The 26672-nt window shown below is 38.8% G+C and overlaps 1 protein-coding gene across 8 annotated transcripts in view; it reads right to left on the bottom strand.

Annotated features, from left to right (window-relative positions):
- Positions 1-6317: 6317 nt before the first annotated feature.
- LOC109420871 (PDZ and LIM domain protein 3) overlaps positions 6318-26672 on the bottom strand; it is a 155610-nt gene continuing 135255 nt past the window's right edge. For 3 of the 8 annotated variants that reach the window (XM_029880087.2, XM_029880085.2, XM_029880086.2), the window contains exons 5-10: positions 16868-17017; positions 16539-16595; positions 15877-15974; positions 14599-14643; positions 7802-7943; positions 6318-7373 (exon numbers count right to left, since the gene is read on the bottom strand). In XM_029880087.2, coding sequence (XP_029735947.2) covers positions 7233-7373; positions 7802-7943; positions 14599-14643; positions 15877-15974; positions 16539-16595; positions 16868-17017 — 633 coding nt within the window. In that variant the 3' untranslated portion in view covers positions 6318-7232. Of the gene's footprint in view, positions 7374-7801; positions 7944-13262; positions 13688-14598; positions 14644-15876; positions 15975-16538; positions 16596-16867; positions 17018-26672 lie in introns of those variants that run through there. The other 5 variants (XM_029880088.2, XM_029880090.2, XM_019695361.3 and 2 more) reach the window with 5 other exon arrangements.

Raw genomic sequence — 26672 nt, 5'->3', positions numbered from 1 at the left:
CAAAATAGTTAAAAAATCGTAATTTTGTTGTTTTTCTTGAATTGGAAGTTTTGCGATATTTAAGAAGTTTGACACAGAAATATTTTATTTTTTCTCAGATCAAATTTCAAGTTTCTTTGAATGTCCAGATAAAATTTGTGACCAATCGGTGCATTAAAAGCTGAGATTTAACTACCCAAACATGAGCATTTTGTATAAAATAACAGCCAATGTACAGACTGTACCTCATGCTATTTTTGAGAAACATTAGACAAAACAAATGTTGATGAATTTCAAGGGAAATTTCTTTTAGGATTAAACTGGAATACCCAGAAAAGATTTATGATGAATGTTCCAAGAAGCTTGTATTTCTAGGAGGAGAAAAAGATAAGCTAGGTGTACATTTTCTGGTGGAATCCTTGAAGCAATTATTATTGCAATATGTGTAAAATTTACCAAGTATTTGCTAGAAGCCCTTAGAAACATTTTCAATGATATTCTTGCAGCAGCTTATTAGAAAAGTCTTGATGGAAACCTAATTAGCAATTAGGTATTAGAATATGCGTCCGTTCACAGAAAGTTTTTCAAAGGATTTTATGACGAAATTTCTGTCATTTTTTTTTTTAATCCAAAGTGAACTTCCTGTCTGCTTCTGGGCTTTTGATAGTATTTCCAACTTTTTTTATTATTCCCTGGATTATCAATAGAATTCACTGCACTGTCCCTGGACAAATACAGGGGGTGGCTAAAATGTTTGGGATAGGCAACTTTTTTTTTTCTCTCACAAGAAAGTTCAACATGCTTTAACTTTTCAAAGAGTACATCAAAAAATCTGTTTGTCAACCTATTATATGTGCATCATTGGTACAAATTTGAGCTCGATTGGTTAATCTTTCGCGACGCTAGAACCGTTCTCGTAAAGACTATTTTTTAGACAACTAATTCTTGAGCTGTCATATTTCGAAAACCAGTGAACCGAATTGAATGAAATTTTGAGCGATTATCAACAATATATTAATGCTTGAAATTTTTTCAAAACATAGTTACTTTTTGAACGTTGGAAAATTTTTGATGCACTCTATGAAAAGTTACAGCATGTTGAACTTTTTTATGAGAGACAAAAAAAAATATCTATCGCAAACACTTTGGCCACCCCCTGTATTTCATGAAACATCTTTGAAGAATTTCGCAATGAGGTTTTTTATTATTCTTCAGCCACTTATCCTAATTTACAGCTCTTTTGTCCACCAGGGTACTGCGTGAGCGATTCCAATTGGCAACTGCACTTCACTTTGTACAGCGCCTTTGCACTGCTGTCACTTTTCTACACTGTCCATGGTAGAATTATGAGCACGAGGATTTTTATGTGTGGCTTTTGTTCCTTTTCCAGTCCGATTGTTGGTCCATTATGAGTTGCCGTTGGCCGATATCCAAATTTCCGGGTCCGTTAGAGCATATGCTCAGAAGAAGGTCAGGTTTCAGCCGCTCTCGGGGGGAAGTGTAACTGACGAAAATTTGCAAGTGCCGGGACTGGGATCGAACCCATGACCATCTACTTATGAAGCGAGCGTGTGTTCAATCCTTCGAGATTTTCCTGAAGGAATCAATATGAAAAAGTTCAAGTTCAAGTAGCGGTGCAACCGATTTTTTTCTGTGATGATAGTTGGATACGAAAGTTTTGTTTCAAGTAATCGATTCTAAGGGAGATTATTTTTCTTTGTTTTTCTCTGAAAATCATGGGCAGGACAATATCCAGCATTTTTTGTGGGTAGGACATGTCCTACCTGTTCTTCCCACTCCTCACGCTACTGAAATCTGTCTATCTAAGGAACCGACCCACTTGGGCAGCAAGTTGGGCAGTGACTTCTATGTAGGGTACACTTTCCACTATAAATCAGTCAATTGGGTTCTTTAAAGGGAATCAGGATTATTTCTTAATCGGATTCTCCGCCCAAAAATTAGTCGAAATCCAAAATTTCATAAATTTTGGAGTTTGGGAACTATTTTTAAAATTCATTCAAAGTTTGTATGGGGAATTTTTTTTGTTCGGATCGAACTGTCACTTTATCGATTGAACTGTCATTCTATCCACGAAAATTAAAACTGTTTTGTTAATTTAACCATCAAAACAAAGGTGTTGGGTTCCAATAAAATCACGTTATACTCAGAAAAATGAGCTCTTTCGATTAGGCTATAGAAAATAACAATATTTTATTCACTAAACAACCCAATTATGAACCAATTTTTGGAACGCGGTGAGATACACGCTAAGATCGCTCAGCACCAATGTGTAAGACCTACTTATAAGTGCATAATTTCCAGACTACACCAAAAATGTGTAACAGCTACACATTCACAAAAACAGCTCGTACACTCTTCTAGATGCGAAATGTCGATATTTTTTGTTTACCAAGGTCACTAGTAAACCTAGCTAGATTGCCGTACAAATTTTGTTTGCGAATTTCACGATTTTGTGGACGCAGGAGCTAATTTTGTGAATGTGCAAGGGTTACACATTTTTAGTGTAGTCTGGAAATTATGCACTTTAGTGCTGATCGGTTTTAGGGTGTAGTTATAGTATCTAGCCGTGTACAAAATTTCAAGTTAATTGGTTAAAAATTGACGGAAAAGTGTCCAAAATAGAAGCCACTGCCCAAGTGGCTCAGCACCCTATATCATCTATATAAATAAAAATACAATAGTACATACAAATGTCACGAATAGGCTCGGACACGGTTCAACGAATTGAATTCGTTCAGGGCTCCAACGTGTTCGTGCGATACAATATTTGTGCAAATCGAACGAAAAAAACAGTAAAAACCTATAAAAACGGGAGAATCTAAAATTTCATTTTGTGGGACACGTTTCTTCAAAACTACATGTCAAAAACGCAGTAAGCATGTGTTGGCCGGGACAGCTACCTTGTTGAAAATACAAAGAAAAAAATATGGTATTTGCGACAACTTTTGGCTCATACATATAATGAAAATCCATGGATGTTAATAACCGCACCTCCTGCAGCGCTACAATGCCTAGCCAGATAAAACTAGGGAAGCACTTCACGACTTTGTTAGTGCGTCACTGAACAGATTAAGCATCATCAACGTTGATTAAGCTGTGGAACTCCCGAAGATATAAGCATGAGCATGGACAGACGCGCCAACTTGGTCAAATTATTGGAGGGGTGGGGGGGGGGGGCAAGGCCTGCTTTTTCTGATTTTGTGTATGGGAAAATCGAAAAATCGCCAAATATTGGGGGGCAAAACCATGCTTGCCCCCCCTAAGTTGGCGCCTATGAGCATGGATGACTGCACGAATTTATGCTGGCCTGCTTACTCTCACACGAAATTTGACGTTTGAGCGGTGTCGGCACCGCTCAAATGTCAAATTTTCCGTGAGAGTAAACAGCCCAGCATAAATTCGTGCAGTGGACCATAGATGACCGCACAATTCGTAGTTGTTACTCCGTGATTGACCAGAGCAATCGAAATTGCACAAGGAACCAATGAATAGGGCTTGGGACTAGCTTACTATTCTCAATGTGCACAGTTCGAGAACTCACAAGTAATGTCAATAACGGCGCTGGCCACGTCCTTACGGTCATTGAGGAGGGAAGGGAATGTTAGTAAGACAACCGTTGAATGCTTGACGGACCGAAATCAATGACACGGGTGTTACAAATGACATTTCGACGTTATGCCTAACCATAGATTGCTTTTAAGCAGGGTGATGCGCACATGCTTCTAGGTTTTGTGGACGATAGTGATATCGTGATATCATCGGAATTGAATGAAAGACAGCAAAAAATATATTAATACCAGTAAGACGAAGTACATGTTGCTGGTCGGCAGCGTGGGCTCGATCGTGGTGTTTGGAGTGAAGTGGTGAAACATTTGAGAAATAGTGGAAGAATTTGCGTACCTTGGAACTCAAGTGACGTGCAATAATTGATTGATTGATTTGTCTTTATTAAAGAGACTTGCAGCCCTTGGCTGGAGGATACGTGCAATAATGATGTTGACCGCGAGGTGGAAAGACGAAATGCAGCTGCGAATATGATTTTCCACTGCCCCACCTTTATTTAATCAGTACCTAAGAGCCTTCAACGTCCATGAGCGCTTCCAGTCCATTAATCCAGGAACAAGTCCGTTGGAGAAGGATGCTTCATTCGGCGTAGATTCAACGGTGCGAGTTCCATCCCATCAACAATTCAAGTAAATAAGAAATGTTACATAATTCAGTTTCCAAAGGTCATGATTTGATTGTTGATAATCATGGATGGAGATGCGCATAGGATATGATATGGTGGAAATCTGCTTGATGACTTGACTCTATTCGAAAATGCAGATGAGACTAACCTAGACTAACTTGCAATGCACGGCAGTGTAAACCAACCAAAAAATAACGATGGGAGTAAAGACACTGTAAGAAGTCCCGACTGTATTCCATTGAATGCTGGTCAACTTCGTAACAAAATTGTATTTCAAATGTATGGTTTACGAAGTAACTTAAATTTATGGCTAAATTTTTTGCAATGCCACAGTGGTACACCCATTAGGGTGCCTGTACCAGTTATCGCACTACCTAAGGAAAACTACTCCTACAAAAATAAGAAGGAGACTGACGAATGTCGTCGATATGTCATATGATAGATTTGTTTTCATACTTTACAGGAAAAATATGAAATCTGAGCCAAACCCACTTTTACTATTTATTACGGCGTGTGCCAATGATAGGAACCCTGTACCAGTTATGGACATACTTTTTAATTTCGGTTCCACTTCGCACTATTTACATGCATTCCTTATGGAATTTGCCATAACTGGTACACTATGGCGAAATAGGGTGCAAGGAAGCCGAAATTTTAAGGAAAATGATTTGTTTCTCTCATAATTTGAGCAAAATGTGAAATATGAATGAGTGCAGTCATCTTTTATGAACGTGATCTATTGTTCACATATTTTTTCTTGATGTTTTGCATCGTTAAAAGTTGAAAATCAACTATGGCGAATTTGAGGTACTATAGCCATAACTGGTACACTGAGCCTACTGATTTTGCATAAATTCAGTAAAAATTAACCAACGTGAACAATTTAACTTCGGATTTCTCCTCCTCTCTTCTCCTCTTCTCTCCTCTTTTGATCGCTACATTCCAATTGATACAAGCGCTTCGGCTATATGGATCCAAAAGCTTCTAACTACAAGTTATTTATTTGCACATTCTGCATTGTTTCAAGTTCGCACCGATTAAGGAGTTGTTATCTTCGAATAACGGCGCGCCCTTGTTTGAATGAATTTAGTTTATTTAACTTGTTTTTAAAACTTAAACTTTCATAATGAAGGTTACGTCAAAACTAGCACAACATAAAATCAACGATTTCTTCTCTCTGAAGGTATGACGTGAAGGTTGTATAGTGTGAAAAGGTGCTACGTGATGAGTGAACGTAAACATAAAGGTTGATGAAACATTGTTGCGAGACGTCTGCCGTAACAGTTTTACATGTTAGTCTTATGCAGTCAATACACGTGTCTGGGTCTACCAGAACGAATTCCTAGTGTTTTTTTGTCATTCCAGTTTAACTTCTTCTGGAAGCATAAATAAATATGAAGTATTATTTCTCGTTTGCTCTGTTTGTGGCATCGTTCGTCGTCAGCAAATCGCAGTTCAGTGGTAACGATATTGACCATATCCAAGTGTCGTTGATTCACGCGCTATGCTAATCCTTCTATAGGTAATCCCTGTGGTGTCAACGAGGTGTTTCGTTTCTGTGGACCACCGGTCAACTGCCAGCAGAGTTGTCCCCGCATTTTCCGACAGAACGTTATGCCGTGCATTCCGGGCTGCCGAACTGGGTGTACCTGTAGACCGGGATATGTGCGAAATTCCATGAATCTGTGTGTGCATCCTTCGGACTGCTTCTTGAACAAGCTTGTCGGAATGGTAGCCGATACTGGTCCTTCCTCACTGCGATCGTCGAGAGCACCGATTTATCCGATTGGCAGCTTACCGGCAAGATTGTTTGGATTACGTTAATTGTTTTGTGAAATTATTAAATTCTGTGTGTAATGATTTATTCAGTGAAACTCCATATTTCAGTAACAAACGTGCTGCCGCAAGTCGAAGCTTTAGTTGAGATTTTGATTGTTCGATGGAAGATCTGTTATACGTGGGAAGCTCCCTACATTATTCCCTGCTGTACATCATGTCATGATGACCAAAGCAACTCATATTGATCAATGCTGTTACTGAGTATCAAGCTTAGTATGCATGTAGGGTTTAGTGATCCTTTTTAGCGTTCTGAATAGCCAAGTAAAAGTTCGGCATAAATAAAACTCTCTTTTTCATTTATTTTCCAACTTTATTGCATATAGATTTCGATACCCTTCTCGTCACAAAAAAAGCTTTCAATAGCTAAAAGCTAACTTATTCCACTAAGCAAATGTATGCGTCACATATTCTCGTTACTTTCATGTTTCTGACGGGACCCTATGGTCGTCTCTTTCATTCGTGATTGTCCGCAAAAAGCTCACTTGGGACGTTGTGTCATAGTATGATTTCGATTGCTATCAAAAGCACTGTGATAAATATGAACTCTACGGCTGAAAATGATGTAATATTAACTATAATTTCGATTACCTTTCCACATCGAAAGAAACAGTTTCTTTCGGATGTGGCCCAAGCGTAACGAAAATTGACTAGAACATTCACTCGATGCCATTTTCCTAAGGTCGCCTTGCGGAAAAATGTGCTAAAACTTTTCGATGCATAACAAAATTAGAAACTAATGAAGCCCGTTGATAATTCTAATAAAGTTTTTATTTGGTTGTATAATGTATTTAGCAGAAGTGTAATGACAACAAAAATACCTTTAACAACGTTGCCTTTATATACAATAGATGCGTTCGTTACTTTGGATGTTATTAAACAACTTAAATATTGCTAATAAAAGCAATCCAAACAACAAAGTCGGCAATTAATCAATATAACTACTTCATTGTTACATTTCTATCATGAGCTGTCTCTCTTTCATTATTTCAGAGCCCTACGACTCATTTTACCATTAACAGAGAGTTTCAACTGGGTAATAAGAGTTTCAATAGTTTAAAAAAGCGTTTATTCTTCCTCTTCTAGTTCTCGATTTATAAAAAAATAATGAAACCATGTTTCTTCCATCTGTTCTGGCCTAACCTAAAAAATAAAATTCAGAAGAATTCGGAATCCGACGGCCCGGCTAGGGCTAGTTAACTGCCTTTTAGTAGTCGGATTCCATCATGACGTGGTGCATTAAACGTTTGAAAGATCCACTCTGGTGGATCTTCTCGTTCGATTCTCCCATCGAGTTGACGTGCTGAGCGAATTCCGGCTGGGGAGCTGGGTGGGCCGCAGTTGGTTTCTGTAACTCATAGGAAAGGAATGATTAGGTATCACATTTTCAAATACAGCTGTTCAATTGAGTGAATAAGAGCGCTAATATGACCTTAATAGGACGCGGTCATAATTATTTCGTCCTTAATACACAATCTCTTAAATTGCCATTTAAGAAATCATCGAAAGAAATAATTGTATTTCAATCAAGTTTTATAGAATTAACGTTTGGTTTTACGATTGTAGAAAAGTTTAAGTAAAGTATAGTTTCTCGGCTCTGGCAGTCAAAGTGGGTAGCAAAAGGCTGTTAGGTTTCCACATCCGACGTTTCGGTTATATATATTAAGCCTTACCTAAGAAGATTAAATAAATGTAACCGAAACGTTGCATATAAAACCTACGTGTTTCACAGAATAGATAATCATAAAATATCACCGAAATTGGTGAAGAACCTACCTTTCCTGGTACCATACGATTTCCGTGGAAGGCACGCGGCTGGACAGGCGTGGTCACTTCCTGAAGTCCCTCACCAACTCCCTCCTGCAGGGCACGGTAGGTTTCGCTCTTGCTCGGATCAAAAACGACGGTTTTCTTGTAGCTGTTATAGTTGTGGTGGTGACGGAAATGTGGTGTTTTTTTTTGCGTTTTGAAATGATGAATTGGTTTTGGAGGGTTCACAGACGGGGTTGAAATAGAGGAAGTACAGGGTGATAAAATGCGCGTTGGGTTGACGCAGTCAGTGAACAAGAAAATGAACGTACAAAAACAGAGAAAGAAAAACGAATAAGATCATTTGGTTTTAGTGAAAATACATAGGTCAAGAACTAGAACTTCGGATACACATAACATATAACAAAAACACTAGTAATAACGGTGGTTAGTTGAATGTAAATAATGATGAAAAATTGGATAAACCTTGAGATAAATTTATGCTTTGCATGAAATATGCATAACTATTCCTTCATCATTTACAATCAATCAATATTAACAAACAATATTAGTCATTGTGTATGGACTTCAGTGTTTATTAATTAAGATCAATTTGTTTATTTTTTTCTTCTTCAGCGGTTATATTTGATAATCAAAAATCCATGTGCTTGTACCTTCTTAGCAATAAAAACTACGCTTACAGTGTCTATTATTCGAAATGAAACAAATGTATTGACGATCGTTAACACTTTTGCTATTATGTTTTTCATTTGCTTTTCTTGAGATTTTTTTTCGTGAATACGCAAAGTTAAACCATTTCCGTATATCGTTTATAGTCATTCAGGGATGGGAACACTCACTGGCAACGAGTTACATTCACTTGCTATTTTCTCAACTCAGAAGCGTACAATCAAGAAACGATGTATGGACGACTTTTACCTTGTGATTTCGTCTAAAACTTTGCCGAACAGAGTAGGGGTCGCATACGAATCCCAAGGTCGTGACAGCGCTGTGAAAGCGACTCTCCACGAGGTGAGTGTAATTTACATTCACCTCGTGGAGAGTTGCCTTTGCAGCTCCCTCACGACTTCGATATGCGTGTGCGACCCCTACTCTATTCGGCAAAGTTTTAGACGAAATCACAAGGTAAAAGTCGTCCATACATCGTTTCTTGATTGTACGCTTCTGAGTTGAGAAAACTGCAAGTGAGTGTAACTCTTTCCAAGTGAGTGTTCCCATCCTTGTAGTCATTAGGACATCAGAAGGGCACGTGAAAACTTTTAAGGGCAACCCTCGGAGAAACTTAGGAAATTTCACGAGAAACTTCAAGAGAAATTCCGGAAAAGTCTCTAAAAGAACTGCAGAAAACTAAAAAAAAATACCTGGAGAAACTGTTAAAAAGCCGGATAAACAACTATTTATGAGAAAATGAAGGAAATTTGAAAAAAATTTGGAAGGATCTCCGGAAAAAATCCAGCGAGAAACTTTGGAAACTTACGGGGAAATTTGCTGAAACAAATCCCGGGAGGTACTGCTGCAGAGACCCCATGAAAAACTTCAGCAGTAATCCTGGGCGAAACTCTGGTAGAAATCCCTGGGAAAACTACCACAAATCCCGGAAGGTACACTAGAAAGACTCAGAAAAGAACAAATCTAAAAAAAACTTCGGAATGAAATGTTAGGAGACCCTCCTTGAAAAATAGAAAAAAAAACGGCAATCCTTTGGAAAAAAAACTGTTAATACATTCAAGGAACTTCAAGATTTAATGAAGGAATTGCGATAGCAATCCAAATAGAAATGCAGGATATAATTCGAAAAAGAATCTTGGATAAAATTTTGGAAAAAAAACTACGATAGAATTAAATAATAGAATTGCAGTATGGATCCAGAGAGGAATCTAAGAATTTGAAAAAGAATTTTGTATAGAATTTTGGCAAAAGCCTAAGAGGAAAAATCCAAATTGTAGATAGATTTCCAAGTAAAATGCTTAACAAATCTCTGAAGGAATTAGTTACCTGAAAAAGATTGCAGATTACTTGTCACTAGTATCCATCGGAATTACCTGGATAGTCGGTAGGTACCGTCCAATTTTATTCAAATTTATAAATTTTATTTACAGGTATTTCCAGTTTGCCGTCACATTTTTATCGGAAACCCGGAATTACTATACCACAAATTAGCAATCTTTGTGACTAATTATTCATAACTTTCCGCAAATATCGGTTTTATTTATACCAAATGATTTGTTTGTGGTGTATTCAAAAGTTGTAGTTTAGTAAACTTGTTTTTTATTCATATAAACGTATTCCACAAGGGTTCCGGGTCATTTGACCGAACGCCATTTGGCCGAATGCCGTTTGGCCGAAGGCCGTTTGGCCGAACGCCATTTGGCAGAAAGGATCACTTGGCCGAATGCCATTTGGTCGAATGCTGTTTAGCCGAAAATAAATGATGAACTTAAGTGACCATGTCACTATTCCTCGCATAAGTATAACTCGAAAGAACAGCCTATGATTTAAAGAAGAATAAATCTTTGATAAAACATTGACAGGTTCAACGCCAACTCATCCCTGAATGTCAAAACTAAAAAGAATAGCCTAATGGTTAAAAGAAGGAAATATTTCTGATGATCATATTGGTAGTTGGAATGCCAAAAACTTCCTCTGAATTCTTTTGAACATAATTCGGCCAAACGGCATTCGGCCAAACAGCATTCGGCCAAACGACCATTCGGCCAAATGGCATTCGGCCAAATGGCGTTCCGCCAAACGACATTCGGCCAAACGGCGTTCGGCCAAATGACCGGACACCTTCCATAAGTAGTATTTACTGCCAAGAGTGTAATAAATTCAAATTTACTGCTTTTGGTTCAAATGCAGATGACCCATTATGATATTCTTGGGCATTGACCAGGACAAACTATTATCCCGGGAGAAACTACAGAAGAAAACCGACGGTAATTTCTTGAATACATTTCGGGAGGAAGTTCGGAAGAAATTTCTTTGTGTACCATTACTCAATGTAGCAGAAATGGCTATTGTTGGGGGTCACAGCTCCGAATAGCTCCGATCTAGAATGTAACAAGAATATAAAACTAGCTCTATTGGGCTTAGAAAGGTCCAGCAAACATGATTGGATTATGACTATGCAACATTATTTAATGAGCCGAAATGGCTACTATCATAGGTGCTGACCTGAAGTTCTATAGTTGTCAAAACTTGAACTACATGACAGTCTAGAGATACCAAAAATGTATAACAATACCTACATATTAGTCTTGGAGCTTCAGCGGACATGGCTATTAATGTAACGATACTAACAGTAATTGAAATTGCCATTTTCACAACTGTAGAACTTAAACTTTGAACTCGAGGGTATTTTTAATATCTGGAAAATGCCTAGCAGATGTCCAAAGATCCTATAAGATCTATATCGAGCGGAATCTCACTGATAACTTCTCAATTCATTTTATGTAAACAATAGACTCTAAGGAGAAACTGTACAAAATTTGGTTGATTTTGGTGAAGTAGGAAAAAAGTTACGTTAGTTTGAAAATGGCACAATAATTATCGACTCACCCTTTAGGTAATGTAATGTTATTGTAGGGCATTTTTTTTTATTACCGTACGGGTTTGGGCCGAAGGGTCTCAGATTTTCATGATTTTTTTTCCACAGGCAGGGTTTATGGATATATGAACAAAAAAAAAAAAAGAAAATTGAGAAAAATTCAGGGTCGCCTATTTTTTCGGAAAACTCAGGTGGAAATTTTTTGTTCTCCCCTGACACAACTTACTTTGAAAAATCATAACTCAAGAACGAAGCATCGTAGAAACAAAGTTTTTTAGAAAATGAAGGCAAATTTTGTCAGAAATCCAAAAAAAAATATGAACTGGAAAAAGTTTTCCACAAAATTATCTACAGTTGAGAAAATTCGCAAAGAATAGCCGGAAAAAAAAACTATGCCCGAACTCGTGGAAAATTTTCAAAAAAAAATTATTGAGAAGGTTATTTCATAAGTTTTAATCGCTGAAATTTTTGGAATGCACTTTTTTTCGTTTTTGAGTTATGGCCACTTTTGTTGAAAAATGTCCAAATGTGCCATATAAGCCTTTTCTTTAAAAATCATAACTCAAGAGAGAAACATCGTAGAAACAAAGTTTTTTAATGAAAATGAAAGCAAATTTCCACAAAATTTTCCACCGTTGAGAAGGATATAAAAAAGGGCCGGAAAAACTATGCCCAAACTCGAGGAAAATTTTCAAAAAATATATTTGAGAAGGTAATTTTACAAGCTTTGATCGCTGAAATTTTTAGAATGCACTTTTTTTCTCTCCTGAGTTATGGTCAATTTTGTGAAAAATGCCCATGTACGCATATGAGGGGGTTAGAAGCAAAGGGGTGTAAGTGACAAAAACCGACTTTCGAGTAAATGAGGTTTGAAGTTTTTGACAAATTTTTAATCCCATACAAAATGTATGGAGTTTCAAAAACAACACAATTTTCTATGATTTATTGTAATTTTTCCAATCATCGTAGAAACAATCTTAAAAAAGTTTCTGAAAGCTTGAAATCTGAAGAATTTTATGATATGCTCAACTCAAAATCAACAAAATGGTCACTTACACCCCTTTGATTCTGGGCCCCTCATATATTATATATTGTGCTCATATACGTATTGCGAAAACAACTACCATTACTGTTGTAAATTTCAAAGTTTGAACTTCATGATAGTTTGGACGACATGAATCATCCCAGGCTATGTAAAACTGTTATGTATTAATAATGTAAAAGAATTTATAAATACGTACGACTGAAAACCAGATGTCAACTTCTTCGTGTTCCGTGGATTCAATTTTTTTTGGATAAAGTAAATATTCATACTTTTCCTAAGAAAGCGTTAATTTGTAACTACTTCGCCGAAGACATTATTCATTTTTAGTGTCTGATTGATTGCAGCTATTTGCCTTTTGGGTTCATGTATGACCCCTTCCAGCCCCAAAAGGTTACGGTACAAGCACATGGGTTTTCTAAATAGTCTTAACAATCAACAAGAATCAACGTAACAACAGATAAACAACAGAACGTAATCGTTTAAAACTCACACAGATTTATTCATATAGATAACAATGTAAATTTGGCATAGTAAATCAGTTCGTGGTGGTAGTAATTTACACAAAGCTAACAATCAATAACAATACAGTAGTGTGATATGTTTAAGTTCTCGTCTCAGCGTTTTTTTGGTTAACGTTTGGCGCTTCGGTAGGTCCATCTTTCCGCAAAAGCAAGCGATTATTGTAAGGCGCAACTAGGTATATGCAGAAGCGTATCCTTTTTCGTATTTCGGTGGTGTGCCACTTTTGCGGTGTGTAGTCTCTCTTTTCGTTGGGAGTTCTTCTCGCTTGTGATTATTTTGTAAAGTGTGAGGATATTGGAGGGACGAACAGCGAAAATTGTTTTTATTGTGGATAAACAGCAGCACGACTGTTCAGTTGGTAGGTTAGATTGTAGTGGTGGTTCCGGAAGGATAGAAATAGACACAAGCAATAGATTAGCGTGGGCGTTAAAAGATAGGATGAGTTCTTCGTTGAACTATGATCAGAAAAAGAGAGTGAAATTAATGAAAAGAGTGCTGAGGATCCTCTCGCTGCGTTTGACAGTAGTAACCGCCAGGAAGTGGTGGAATCGGTGGCGGACTCAAAGTCGGCTGCCTCGGTGGTTGTTGCTGCTGAGAGTGCGCCTGCTGTTGATGGGCGTATGGCGACGGTGATGAGTGACCGGATGAGTGAAGCGATGACGATGACGCGTACGATTGGAAGGGATATTTGTTCTTGTGTTGAGTTTCCTGATCTTGGCGCCGTTGTTCCTCCAGAATTTTTTGTTTTTGTTTCAGGAAAGAAAGATCAATGAAAATTCTAATATTAACAGTGCAGCAGTGATCGCTTTGCGGTGAGATGAAATTGATCGTGTTGTCACAAAAGGCTGGATACCGCTTCCGTGAATGCCATTCTATCTTACTTCTAGAGTTCTGTTCTACAACAGTTCGGATAGACCGAGCGTTTGTTTTACATTGTTGGAATCGTATTTGAATGAATGTATAGGGTCAAGTGCCACCATTCTTCTTTTTCTCGTGTTTGTCTAGTAGATTTTTTTTTTCTAAAAACTACAGTTGAAATGAATTGTAAAATCCTTAAACATTTACAAACTAAAACAATAAATTAGCTTCATTCAGATTATCACATTAATTCATTCATATTTACGATTTGATTTGCAGTAATACAAACACTACTACTAGAATGGCAATCACCAAAAGCAAGCATTCAGCATAATGTGACACAACTTGTTAGCAATTGCTGTAAGTTTATAAATTTTTGCAATTATGTTTCGCTATTGCATTTCACATTGATGTGTGTTACGACATTGAAAGCCTTTTTCCTGCTGTAATTTGGAAAAGTATATCGATCGATGGTGCTGTTTTGGATTGTATGTGTGTGTGTACACGTGTCTCTTCGTATGTACTGATTTTGTAGTGCAAAAAGAAGTTTGCTACGTCGTTCTTAAAGATTTGGTCTGTTAAGGGCACTGCCGTGCAGTTTGCGTTTTGAGTTGGTTAGGTGTCGTGTACGAAATCAGTAAACAAGTAAAGCATTTGTTTCGCTACAGGTGCCAGCCACATAAACATCCACAATATTTAATGTTTGGCATTCCATAGGAAGTAAACTCAAAAATGATTAGAAAGTTAAGTAAGTCGTCAGCGCTCGGAAAAAAAAATACAGCGTCTTGCACTAATTTCTACTACGTGATATTTTCTTGCTTTCTGATTTACCCTTCGATTTTGGTTGGCCGATGGCGGCTTGTGAATCCGTTTGATCTGATTGTGTTGTATACAAAAATTTATAAATTTAATTTATGCGTATTATGGATTGTTTGAGAGTTGAAATGGATTGAATGTATGAGAAATACTATTTGATTGTTTTTTACACATAAGTAATATTTCTCATGCATTTTCAATCTGAAAAAGATGACCAAATCTCCGATCGTTATGAGTAAGCGTCTAAATTATTTCGGCGCCAAGAATGTGGCTGCCCACTTGAACTCCGTATAAGTCACACGTCATCGACGACAACCCTTCAGACGAATATACGTACTTTCGCAAATAGATTCCGATCCTTGAACTTTCGCATTCTCGGCATACTGATGAGCACATTCAAAACTATTTTGAGCGTATTCAAAAATAGTATTTTTTTCCATTCTTAGGTTGTCTATCAAGCACCTTTTGTGACGAAAAATACTGAAGTTTGACATAGCTTAGTTACCATTGGGTTTCTGAAAATAACTTACAATTTCATTTGTGCCGAAGATAGACATAAGTGATACTTTAAGTTTCTAAATTTAGAAGATTTCATATCTCTGATAAGACAGACACACTAATAATCATCGCTCATTTCGTTATCTTCGTTCTTTGCTTACAATTTTTTGAGAAGAGATTAGATCTGATGTCTTGACAAGCGAAAAGCAGTATTACAACTGCTACATTTTGTTTCTGATGCTTCTTCTCGGCGTAATGTCCCCACTTGGACAAAGCTTGCTTAAGATACTCTATGCCAAAGGAAGTTAACCCGGGAGCGGTGGCGTCGTGTACTGAGTACACGCACCATAAAAATGCACGCTTATGATACACAGCGTGAACGTAGTGCCGTTGGAGGTAGGCGAAGACGCGCCTGCTCAAGGGTTAAGGAAATTTCCTTTACGAAAAGTTCCTGGACTAACTGAGAATCGGACCCGTCACTCTCATCAGGGTTTTGATGAATATTCATGTGTTTACCGCATCAGCTATATGGGTCCTACAATTATAATGAGAACACCCTTATAACGATATTTCTATCTGATCAATCAAACAAAAATACAAAAAAAATAAAATAACTTCTTGAACTGTGCTTATGTACTATCTGTGTGTGTTTCTAACAAATTATCTCTATTCCATTACAAAAACAATATAGGTCGTTACGATCAAAGCTAGGATTTGGTCAACTTTTTCCAGATTGAACAGGATTAGATGCGATGTGGGCGTCCTAAAATATATCTTCATAAAACGAATACTTACGGCACGGCCTGTGGCTGAGGGGCGGCTGCTCTGACAGTGGTCTCAATGTTGCTGTCCGAGTACAATCCGATCGGGGAGTTGAACTGCTTGTGCACTAGCTGTGTTTTCGGAATCGAAGTCGTAAAACAAAAGAGGGAAAACAAAAACGACAATTGGGTCAGTTGAAAGGTGGAATTTTCGGACAAGCTTTCAGTTGTAGCTGACTGTAGTGGCGTACAATGTCCAAGGGTACGACTACAGACTTGTAGGAGAAACGATAAAGCGAAAGACAAAGTTTGAAACACAAAGAAAATAAACGTGACAATTCTTTCGAAAAACATTAGAAACAATCATGAATTTAACCGCACGAAATTTGTGAAAAACTGAAAGCGTTGAGAACACAGCAGAAAAGAATATATTTGAGGCAGTGATGAAGTGTAGAAACATGGAATGCGGGAAGCTAATCCACACGCCAGTCAGTAGCGTGGAGTGAATTAGCACTCCGTATGTATTTCGTGTTTGATGTGAAACACGTGGAAAAGCGCATTTTTGTTTGTTCGATGGCATTGCATTGAGAATTGTACATATGTAGAAAGGAAGCAGTTGTGCAAAAAAGTAAACAAAATTCAAAAATTCAACCCGCAACCAACAACGCAGTGCGAGCTGGGAACGATCGGAACAACCTTTGGACCACTTGGTGGTTCTTCTCCTACGACACGGTGGATTATGGTCTCGGCGGCCTAGATTTGAGTATAAAATGGATTGTACAAATCTGCAGATTGTTTTTTGCGTCGTGTTTTGTTTAGCGTACACCCAGCAAAGATTTCACTCATAATCTGTATAGAATCGTTCCAAATACAGAAAGTTGCAAGGCTTTTACAAAACTGTATGTTAACCTTACATCTTCTATATATGTGAACAATCACTAAACATGAATCGTATGGTTTCTATGCAGGATTGCATAGACATCGGACAGTCGTATGTTGGGTGTATGTTTTGTGTGCTGGATTACCTTCTGTCTCATCAGTGAATCTGTGAAGTCATGTACTGGTGGTGCGCGCATTGCTGGATTGGGGTGGTGTCTGAGGTAGGATTCTGTTGGTAGAACATCCTTTTTCGGTACTTTGGCACCGGGAAGGACTAGCGGAGTTGTACGATATGGCTGGAATGGGATTGTTGAGTAAGAAAAAGAGAAAAAATACACAAAAAAGAACACAGAAAAGTTTAATCACACTTGTAGGACATTTCATTCTCGATGAAATTCGGCAGCTGTTGCTGTTGATGGTGGCGATGCTAGCGAATTTCATCTCTCAAATGGTGTGATGATAATGTATTTTCACTTTCGAGGGCACACAATCTGACAAGCAAACGTGGGAGGGTTTCTATCTGAAAGAAATGTTTGCTTGAAGCAATGTATCATCGACCCACTTGAATGACGTCTCGAGAGGTTCAACATTCCTAACTGGTGAAAAAGCGGTGAGCGGAGAGCAGGATCAGTAGCAAAAAAAACGTGTTTAGTTCTGAGCTGAGACCTACTATCCACTTGCGTTATTTTAGATCAGCGTCTCTCAAACTCTGGTTCGCGATCTACTCGTGAGATGCAAACTGATTTTAGTGGATTATGAAGGTCAAGTCAACTAACTAGGGGAACAAGTAGTGACATATTTGGTCATATATCTCAAATTATTTTGTTTGTTTGTTTAAAATTATCCCTCTTGAGTTGGCTTTTCAGTCAGGATAAAATTATAGGCGATGTGATCCTATTTCATCCAACGCTTCGACCCTTGGTTTGGTCCTTCTTCAGAGACAAGGCAAAAACCAAGGGTCAAACCAACGGATGAAATAGGAGAACTCCGCTTACAATTTTGTCCTGACCGAAAAGCCAATCCAAGATGGGTAATTTTGTCAATCAGTCGATCGTTTTTCCACAATTTGTTTGTTTATTTACCATATTTGATACTGCTGTGCATAGATTTTATACGTTTTTATGCCCTGGAGAATAGTAAACATTTATTTAATCCACCAAAAAAAAATATACATCTAAGTGAATGTACTCGGTCCGAGAATTTTGGCACTAGAGCGGTGCACACCTATTCCGCAGCAAGTAAGAATTCTTAAAAACTTACGCTTAAGCGTGTCTCGCTCTAGTCAGTGTCTCTAAACTCACGGTCCAGTGAAGGAGCCATTTTACGAAACGACAACAGTGTTGTCACTTCCTGTATTTTCATTCATAAAAACGGTTCGTGAAATAAACTATTCAGTTCACCAATCCTATGGATAAGTCCATTAGCTCTGGAAAGCTCAACGTGCATTACGCCTTTTAAGGTGTTGAAACGCTTGCTGTCATTTTCTGTTTGAACGCTTGAACTGATATAGCCAAGGGGACGGCAACCTATTTTTTCACTATGGAGTTTGACAGGTTGGATTGTGCCTCCTTACGAGGAGCATAAATTTATGCTCCAGCCAAAATATTCACCAACACAGTCGTAAAATTTGAATGTTTACTTTTTTACGAGGGATATCGGTGCAAAACGCTTTCATCATATTAGATCTCATAAAAGTGTTGATCATGAAAAAGTGGCGTTAATTGATAATTTTCAATTTCAGAGTGTCGATGTTTAGATAAAGTTCCTACAGAGAGTGGGAATTGCTTGTGAAAAGACACAAAACACCTCTTTTCGCAAACTTTGTTCGCCAAAGTGCGTTTTTTCTTATTTTCTCCGGCTGCTGTATTGAGTGAATGTTGGTATTAGTGAGCATTGGTTGCGCATGATAAGCGGCAACAAAATCAGATAACCTTAGCACCCCCGTGGATATAGCCTAGGCTGTTTGAAGACTCCATTGTTATTTTCACAGCAGCAATGGATAGAGAAGAAGACGCATGGTAGTTAAACGGTTGAAGTAAATCGTTTTTTACGTTTCTTTCGACTATACCAGTACTTCTCAGCCCAGATCAAATAAATTAGATCTAAATTGTTTACGTCTGCATTTTGAATACACATGGTTCTTTTTCTACACAATTTCCCGAAATTTGCGCGATGTATGACGTCTACGATTCCCTATGATCGAAAATCTCGATGGCACAGCAAAGTTCACTTTACTCGAGCTAATCAATTGAGTGTGGCACAATGATTCTTATCCGCCGAATAGCGAAAAAGCTTCGTTGTACCAGTTCCGAAAACCGACTTACAAACCCGGGAGCCCACCGGGTTCCGACCGATTGCTTTGACCAGTTTGAATAATCACCATATGGACATGGTCGCTTTGGATATTTGTAAAGTCTTTAACAGAGTTTGGGCACCTCTGGTGCTTAAAAAGCTGGTTATGTGGGGTCTTAGCAGAAACATTCTGCACTTTATAAAGAACTTACTATCTGACCGCTCGTTCAAGGTAGGTGGGACACCAAGTCATCATCCTTCAGAGAAGAGACAGGGGTACCACAAGGATCCGTCATCTTGGTGATCCTCCCGAACGGGATTCACATCCTTGATTACGTAGATGATACTATTCTCATACACTCAGCGAAAAAAACTAACGAAATTCATCGAAATACCTTATGAAAATTTGCTATAACTAATTCTTATGGATGCCACAAGAATACCTTATGAAAATTGATCATGCTTGCTATGACAAATCTCATAAGATAGACTTATGAAAAGAACAAACAAATCTTAAAATGATGCAGACTGGATTCGATCCATGAACGTCGGGATCACCGAGCCCGTGTTTTATTCACACGGCCACCGACGCTTGAGAATATCATGTTGCTAAACATGAATAAAAGCCAAGCTGCGAGACGATTTTACGTCATAGAGTGACCTTATGGAATTCATCCGAATCATTATGAATTATTTAAAGGCCGTTTCATAAGTTGGGCCTTATGGAAATCTTAAGGTTATTTGGCTGAGTGTAGTATCCGGCTCGACCGTCTCCGTCACCCGTAGAAAATTCGGGTCATAAAATGGGGCACACCCATTGGTTTTACTATGTTAGCATGCAAGAGCGTCTGCTGTCACGTCCGCCCCTTCAGACACATGGTGAGATAACAGCATATTACCACTGCTGGTCAATCAATCCCCATACGGAAAATGGTTCGGGATTGACCGTGGTTTTACTTTTAAGCCTCACTTTGGAAACATCAAATACAACTGTCGCAGCTGCCTCATCCTCATCCAAACGCTGTAGAAGCCCCAACAGAGCAGCAACAGAAATATATTTTTCTATCTATCTAGCTATCAACAACCTTATTCACGCCGGTTTATATCTGGTATATACAGATTATCTCTGGGCTCTCCCATCGCTTCGGCTTCGTCAATTGAAGAAGCATGGATGAGCGAATAGGCCAAATGCCGTGGGACCTTTTTGCAGAAAGGCCACCCAACGTCTGGGTGGATTTAAAATCTAAAAAAGACCAATTCAATCAACGGTGCGAACGGGTCACATCAGGACTTCCCACAACTTGAGAGGGGTACCTTTCCATAGAACTTCAGTTTCATCATGTATATAGCGTAAAGCCGTTTTGCGTTCTGATCTCTTCTCATATGTTGAGTCTGTCACCTTGTCGCAGTCCCTGGCAAAATCCGAATGAACTGTATGTGTAGTTCATGTTCATACGCGAAACATCATTATTCAACATCCATCGTTGCTTTGTTCAGTCTAGTCCGCTTTTCATGAAAGCCGCTATCGTCCATGATTTTCCATATCCCTGTGCGTCGATACTGTCGTATGCTACCTTGCAGATTATGACGATCATTCGATGCAGAGAGGTGACCAACTTTTCTGGGCCCATCTTGATAAGTTCAACTGCGACACCACACGCTATGTCTGAACCAGCATATTATAAAAAATGAATGTACATCGGGTTTCTTTTCACCAAACATCAGTACCGTAAACCGGGGTCAAATTGATCTCCGGGTCGAAATTGATCAGACGGTTATCCGTTAGATAAAGCATACTTCAAATAGTTTCTAAGTAAATATCGTGTAGTATTGGTTCCCAACTGCACGATACCTAAAAGGAAATTATTTAAAATATGCTGAATCTAACCGAAAAACGTGTGATCAATTTCAACCCGAAGATCAATTTGACCCCGGTTTACGGTATTCATTATTCAAGCTATATTTTCATTTGCAGAAGGTTTAAAAATATTCTATCGGTGAAAATTTTTCCATACATTTTGTATGGGAGAGAAATTGGCCGAAAATGAGAATTCCATGCAAATTTGTATAAAAAACAGCTAAAAAGATGAAAAAATCAAAATTTCCCCGATGGAATATTTTAAAAGTTTTTGCATATAATAATATAGCATGAATTATGTGCAAAAAAAACCCGATGTAGGGGAACTTACGTATTTTCGGCAGTTTTGTTCTCTTCGTCACGGGGGGTTTTTTGAAACCCATTGATCTCAGATTTGGCCTCAAATCCTTCCCAACCATGCTGAGTTATATGCCCAAATTTCGGGCAATTTGGCCCACAAAAACCCCCCCTGACGAAGAGAACAAACCTGCCGATAATACCCTTCGTCACCCTACATTCAATTTTTATAATCTGCTAGTTTAGATATAGCGTGTACCATCCTCAGCAGCTACTTTGTTAGTTTTGAGCTGGTGAATGGCATCCTAAACTTCCCTCAGCGTGAGAGTTAGATCATTTCTGTCCTTTGCTACACTGATGTTTCCTCCGTTGCTTTAGTCTCCCATTCCTACACTCTCCTTGTTATTCAGGTGCTCATCGACGTGCTGCTTCCACCTTAATATCACGTAATTTCTGCTCGCGGCACGAAGGCGTTCCGGGATGCGATGAGTTTCTCGTAGAACTTCTGTGATTCTTGGGAGTGACACTGTAGTTCTATTCCCTCCTTCTTCCGGGTGGCGTTTTTTATCCCAACAAAGGCGCTTTTTTAGCCTGTTCTCATTCTAGCGGGTTCCTTGTCGCAGCTTTACCGCCTGCGCTGCGTTCGTGTCCTGCAAACTCGCTCTACACTCCTCGTCAAACCGCTCGTTCCGTCGATTTCGTTCCACGTACTGTACTCTCGGCTGTGTTGTACATGATTACTTTTACTGTACTTCAGCAGTTCTCTCAAGCTTGCCTTCGTCTCGTCTCGTTGCCTCTAGATTCTGGGCGAATGCTGAGGCGATAAGAGCCTGTCCATAAACTACGTAGACTCTTAGGGGAGGGGGTCTGGCCAAAGTCTACGCTTCATACAAATTTCGAAAATTTTGTATGGACGAAAGTCTACGAGGGGGAGGGACGTCAGAGATGACCAAAAATGAGTCTACGTAGTTTAAGTACAGCACCTAACCGGTTGCTTCAGTCGCTCTAGGTTGTACCGTGGCAGTCGCCAGTACCGTACACGTCATGTTGATGACGGAAAGTTTTGGGCGTAGTTTGAGTATCACCAGGTAGTGGTCGGAGTCGATGTTAGCACCACGATAGGTTTTGACGTGAATAATGTTGGAGAAGTGCCGTCCATCAATTAGAGCAGTGGTGTTCAGCGCTTTTTGACTTTTTGCACAACATTTGGTTAGATTGATTCATTTGTGTTTCCTTAAGCTGTGGTGATCTGCAGATGTAACCCTAAAGAAGGCTGTGGTGGAGAAAAGTGCTACTAATGGCCAATTTCTTGAAGGCGGTGAAATCGATGATATGGTTTGCGCCATGGATCTTGTTCGACACACCTTCTGCAGCGCTACGATGCCGAACCCCTGGTCCTTCAGTAGATCGGCGAGTATGCGGGTGCTCCCTATGTTGTTTAGAGATCAACAGTTCAATGTAGCGAGTTTCCAATCACAAGTCCTGTTTGGGGCCATTGTAGTTGTTCTCGGTTTGTTTTATTCTGTTGCTGATTTTACGTTGCAATTATTTTTTACAGCTCCATAGCACGCAATCGAGCTTACAGTCACTTATAGTCCTTCCCTGGAACTCGGACTTCGATCAACCACTCCCAACATGGGGAAAAGACGCTGATGTAAGCCGCTTTCCCTGGAGAACAGACGCTCAGTATTGTAGGAACAACCCTTCCGCCTCCGGTCAACCTCCGACCAAAGTTCCCACCAGGGTTGGTTATCCGATCTTCCCTAAGGTTGCTTTCGATGGGATCGATGAATTACGAGCAAAATACCCAGCTTTTAGTTATTGAAATTTTTATATTACCATTTTGAATACTAAAACTGTACACAAAAACGATTCTGCGAAAATGGGGTTTCTTGTGTATAACATAAATAACATGTACGAATTTTAATTCTATGCTTTTTCTTTTGTTTCATTAACAATGTGATTTTAAAAATAATAAAAAAGTTTTCTTTAGATTAAAAACAAAAACAAAAAAAAAATCAACAATAACAAACAAAAATTAGCTCAATTTTAAATTAGATGATTACAATCACACAAGCAAAAGATCACTGCATTTGGAAACAACATTTTTTTTTGTTTGTTAATTCAACAATACAATTGTAGCAATAATTAACAAAACTTATTACAACCAAAAATGAAAAAAATAAAAATAAAAACCTTGTTGTCTTTAAGTCAAATATTATTATGTTTATAATACTTTTCTCTGCATGTGGGGGCAAACGGTAGCGATACTTCCACTTGTGGAAGCGAAGTATAAACAGGTCTAATTTAACAAATTAACCAGTCAAGAATGTTTTGCAGAACACCGAACAATTCTTCTTGGTGGTCCAAGTTGCAATCCACTTGCTACGTTAAGTGGAAAGTGGAGAAGTCGAATGAAAGCGTGCGCGTCATTGTTACTCATCGCGGACTGAATTTATTTTTGCAGAAAATGTTTACATGTCTAGCCCCACCGAGATCGAGTTTTTATTTTAGAATCTTCCAACCGACAATCGGCTGATACAGGACGACTAGACAAGATATATTTTTATCTGTCGTTTCGGGGAAGGATCTGTGTCAATGCCATATTATTTCGGTATTGTATGTTTGACATGTACAAGATTGAATGTTAAGAATTTCGATAACAAAGGTTTGGGAGCCAAGCTTCACTATGCTTCTCCAGTTTGAATCATCATTGAATGAATTGGAAAACTGTGTTTTCATAGACTTGCGTAAAGGCTATGTAAATCAACCACACATCGGTGGATTTGTTTACCATTCCCTCGCGCAGTATTTATTGGAATTAATGCGTAATAGCACACCCACAGATCGAACATTGCCATCAGTAAGGTGAGTAATAAACCTTAACGCGTGATGTTTTGCTAGGTTTTATAACAATAAGTTGTTTATAGGAACTTTGATGCTGCTTCTAATTATAGAAGTATTTTGAACCAACAATGAAAAATTGCATTGTGCGAGCTTTTTAAGTGACAATTTGGTTTCGTAGCATACAGATGAAAGAGGATGAATAATTTCCTGTTCAATTGGAAACATAAAAACATTTTGAAAATCCTTAGCGATGTTTTTTTTAATTTGTTCAATTTGGTCTTGTGGCGTAATCCAGCACATACAAAACTGTATGATAGAATAAGTTCAGCGTTCTCCAAAACCAGCATCCCCCCATCAGCTGCATCTCGAATTTTCCTTCGAGGTGCCGTAGTCTGGTTTGCCACCCCCGCTTTCTGAACGGCCAGCTGTATTTGTTGAAAATTGCCATTAAGTTATTTTTATCGCGCCCGCGATCCTTGGTCTCAGAAAATTATCTTCGCTGATCGCTATGTGTTGCTGGTTGGTTGGTTATGTGGTAGGTTTGGATTATTTTCATCCATTTCGGTGTTTGGCGTAGGTATCATCTACTTGTCTTGCGTGTTCTCTGTTTTTTTTTTTCCTGCGTTGTTTACAGACGATATCTGACAAGGCTTTTCCATCCACACCGGATAATTCGTCGAAAGCAAAAGATAACTCCTACTGGCGCGGTTGATGCTTGGACCACGGTGGTGGTCAGGCTTACAAAAAACACGATGACTTATGAACCGGACACGTTGGCTGTCGTTTGTTTTAGAATCTCGGAGTTTTCGCGTGCCCACGATTGACGTAGAGAAGCAACTTCTAATTGGAGGTCGGATTTTTTGCGCGCCAGTTGGAGAAAACTCAATTGACCATCACTCATCGGGTGTGCACTCAATTATGACGGGGCATTGAAAGAGACTAGTTACTGGGTTTTGCCGTACTTATTCTCGTTCTATAAATGAATTTGTTCAACATGTTCACATAGATAATCCTGAATCCACAATACTATGCATGGCTCATGCCTCGCGTACGTAGTCCTTGTCCGGTTGTCGGGTCTTATTAGTGTCCTGTATTGTGCGTTTGGTGCGGGATGAATCCATTTTCGATGAAACTGCGCATCTGAAGCCCGTAGTAGGCACGACTCCCCTGGATGCGACTGCCGTTAGCAAGCAATCGAGAAAACACATATTTCCAGTACCTCGAAGGTATACCCATCTATCGTAACACTACTGCTGCCAAGGCTTGTCCTGTTTCGCTGAATTGGATGCACAGCGACGTAACCATTCCAAATGTTCTGTCGATTATATCCAAGTCGCTCTCAAATCACTGATTCTAAATTGGCTGGATTTCGTCACAATCGTACCCTGGATACACAGCAAAAAATAATTTTTGCTGCACATCAGTCGTGTCGTTAAAGTGATGTATAAATTACATCCTTTTCACGTAGCAAATTAGATGCCGCAGCTTGAAAGTGGGTCGATAGATGAATCATATATAAGTAGAATATTGGTGCAGATTCGTACACTGATCCGTTGCTAGCTCTCGACTATTTCACCGAGTTAGAAGGTAGAGGATAAATAATATACTGCTACTAGGTATCTGTTGAAAAAGGTTTGTTGACACTTTCAAGTTTCAATCAGTGTGTACATGGTGATTGGTGAGTGTGATAATTGTTGGAAAACAATGTAATAAAGTGAAATTATGTTCGGAAAAAAATACATCGCCAGAAATTACGCGCCTGGATATTACAAAATTATTTGCTGTGTACTAGACCCAGCACCCTGTCGTAGTTCCCGTCGAGATTCGAACGAACGAACATTCGTCCGAAATCTTCACTTGATTTTAAACTTAACTGTGAGTCATGATGAATTATATGACATATAATCAGTGCTGAAAATGTCATTTCGACATATCCAAATTCAACCACATCCAGCTCATTTTAGAAGCTCAACCTGAGTATGCTATATGAAAAACTTGTTCAGCTAGACCAATTCTACAAGAAAATCACGGAAGCCCGCTCTTTTTTGAATATTTAAGGTAAATGTCACGGAATAGCTTCGAAAAATGCCAATTGATATTCACAATTCAAAGGTAGTCCATGACATTTATCTTAAACTAGCTGACCCCGACAAACTTTGTCTTGCCTCCAGCGTTTTTTGACGTTTCAAGTCTTTAGCCAAGTCCAAGTCCCCGTTCAAAATGTATGAAGCATCGATTTTCAATAACTCTCAATTTGTCCATGTTTTATGCCTCATAAACCTTCCTTGGGTGAAAACTAATAGAATAAAACTAAGACGACCCAAATCAGGCCTTACGTTCGCAAGTTATGCGCGGTCCCACGTATGCCACTACATTTTTATATTTATACTAGCTGTACCCGGCAAACTTTGTCTTGCCTACTGCGTTTTTCGACGTTTCAAGTCCCTAGCCAAGCGCTCAAGTCCCCGTTCAAAATGTATGAAAACCCGATTATCAAAAACTCTCAATTTTCCCATGTTTAGGCCTCATAAACCTTCCTTGGGTGAAAACTAACAGAACAAAACTTAGACGACCCAAATCGGACCACCCGTTCGCAAGTTATGCGCGGTCCCACGTATGCCACTGCATTTTTATATATACAGGTATTCTTCGATATA

Source organism: Aedes albopictus, chromosome 2 (genome assembly GCF_035046485.1).
Source record: "Aedes albopictus strain Foshan chromosome 2, AalbF5, whole genome shotgun sequence".
NCBI lineage: Eukaryota > Metazoa > Arthropoda > Insecta > Diptera > Culicidae > Aedes > Aedes albopictus.
The sequence above is the reverse complement of the archived record's forward strand: the minus strand, read 5'-3'. Positions and strand labels throughout refer to the sequence as shown.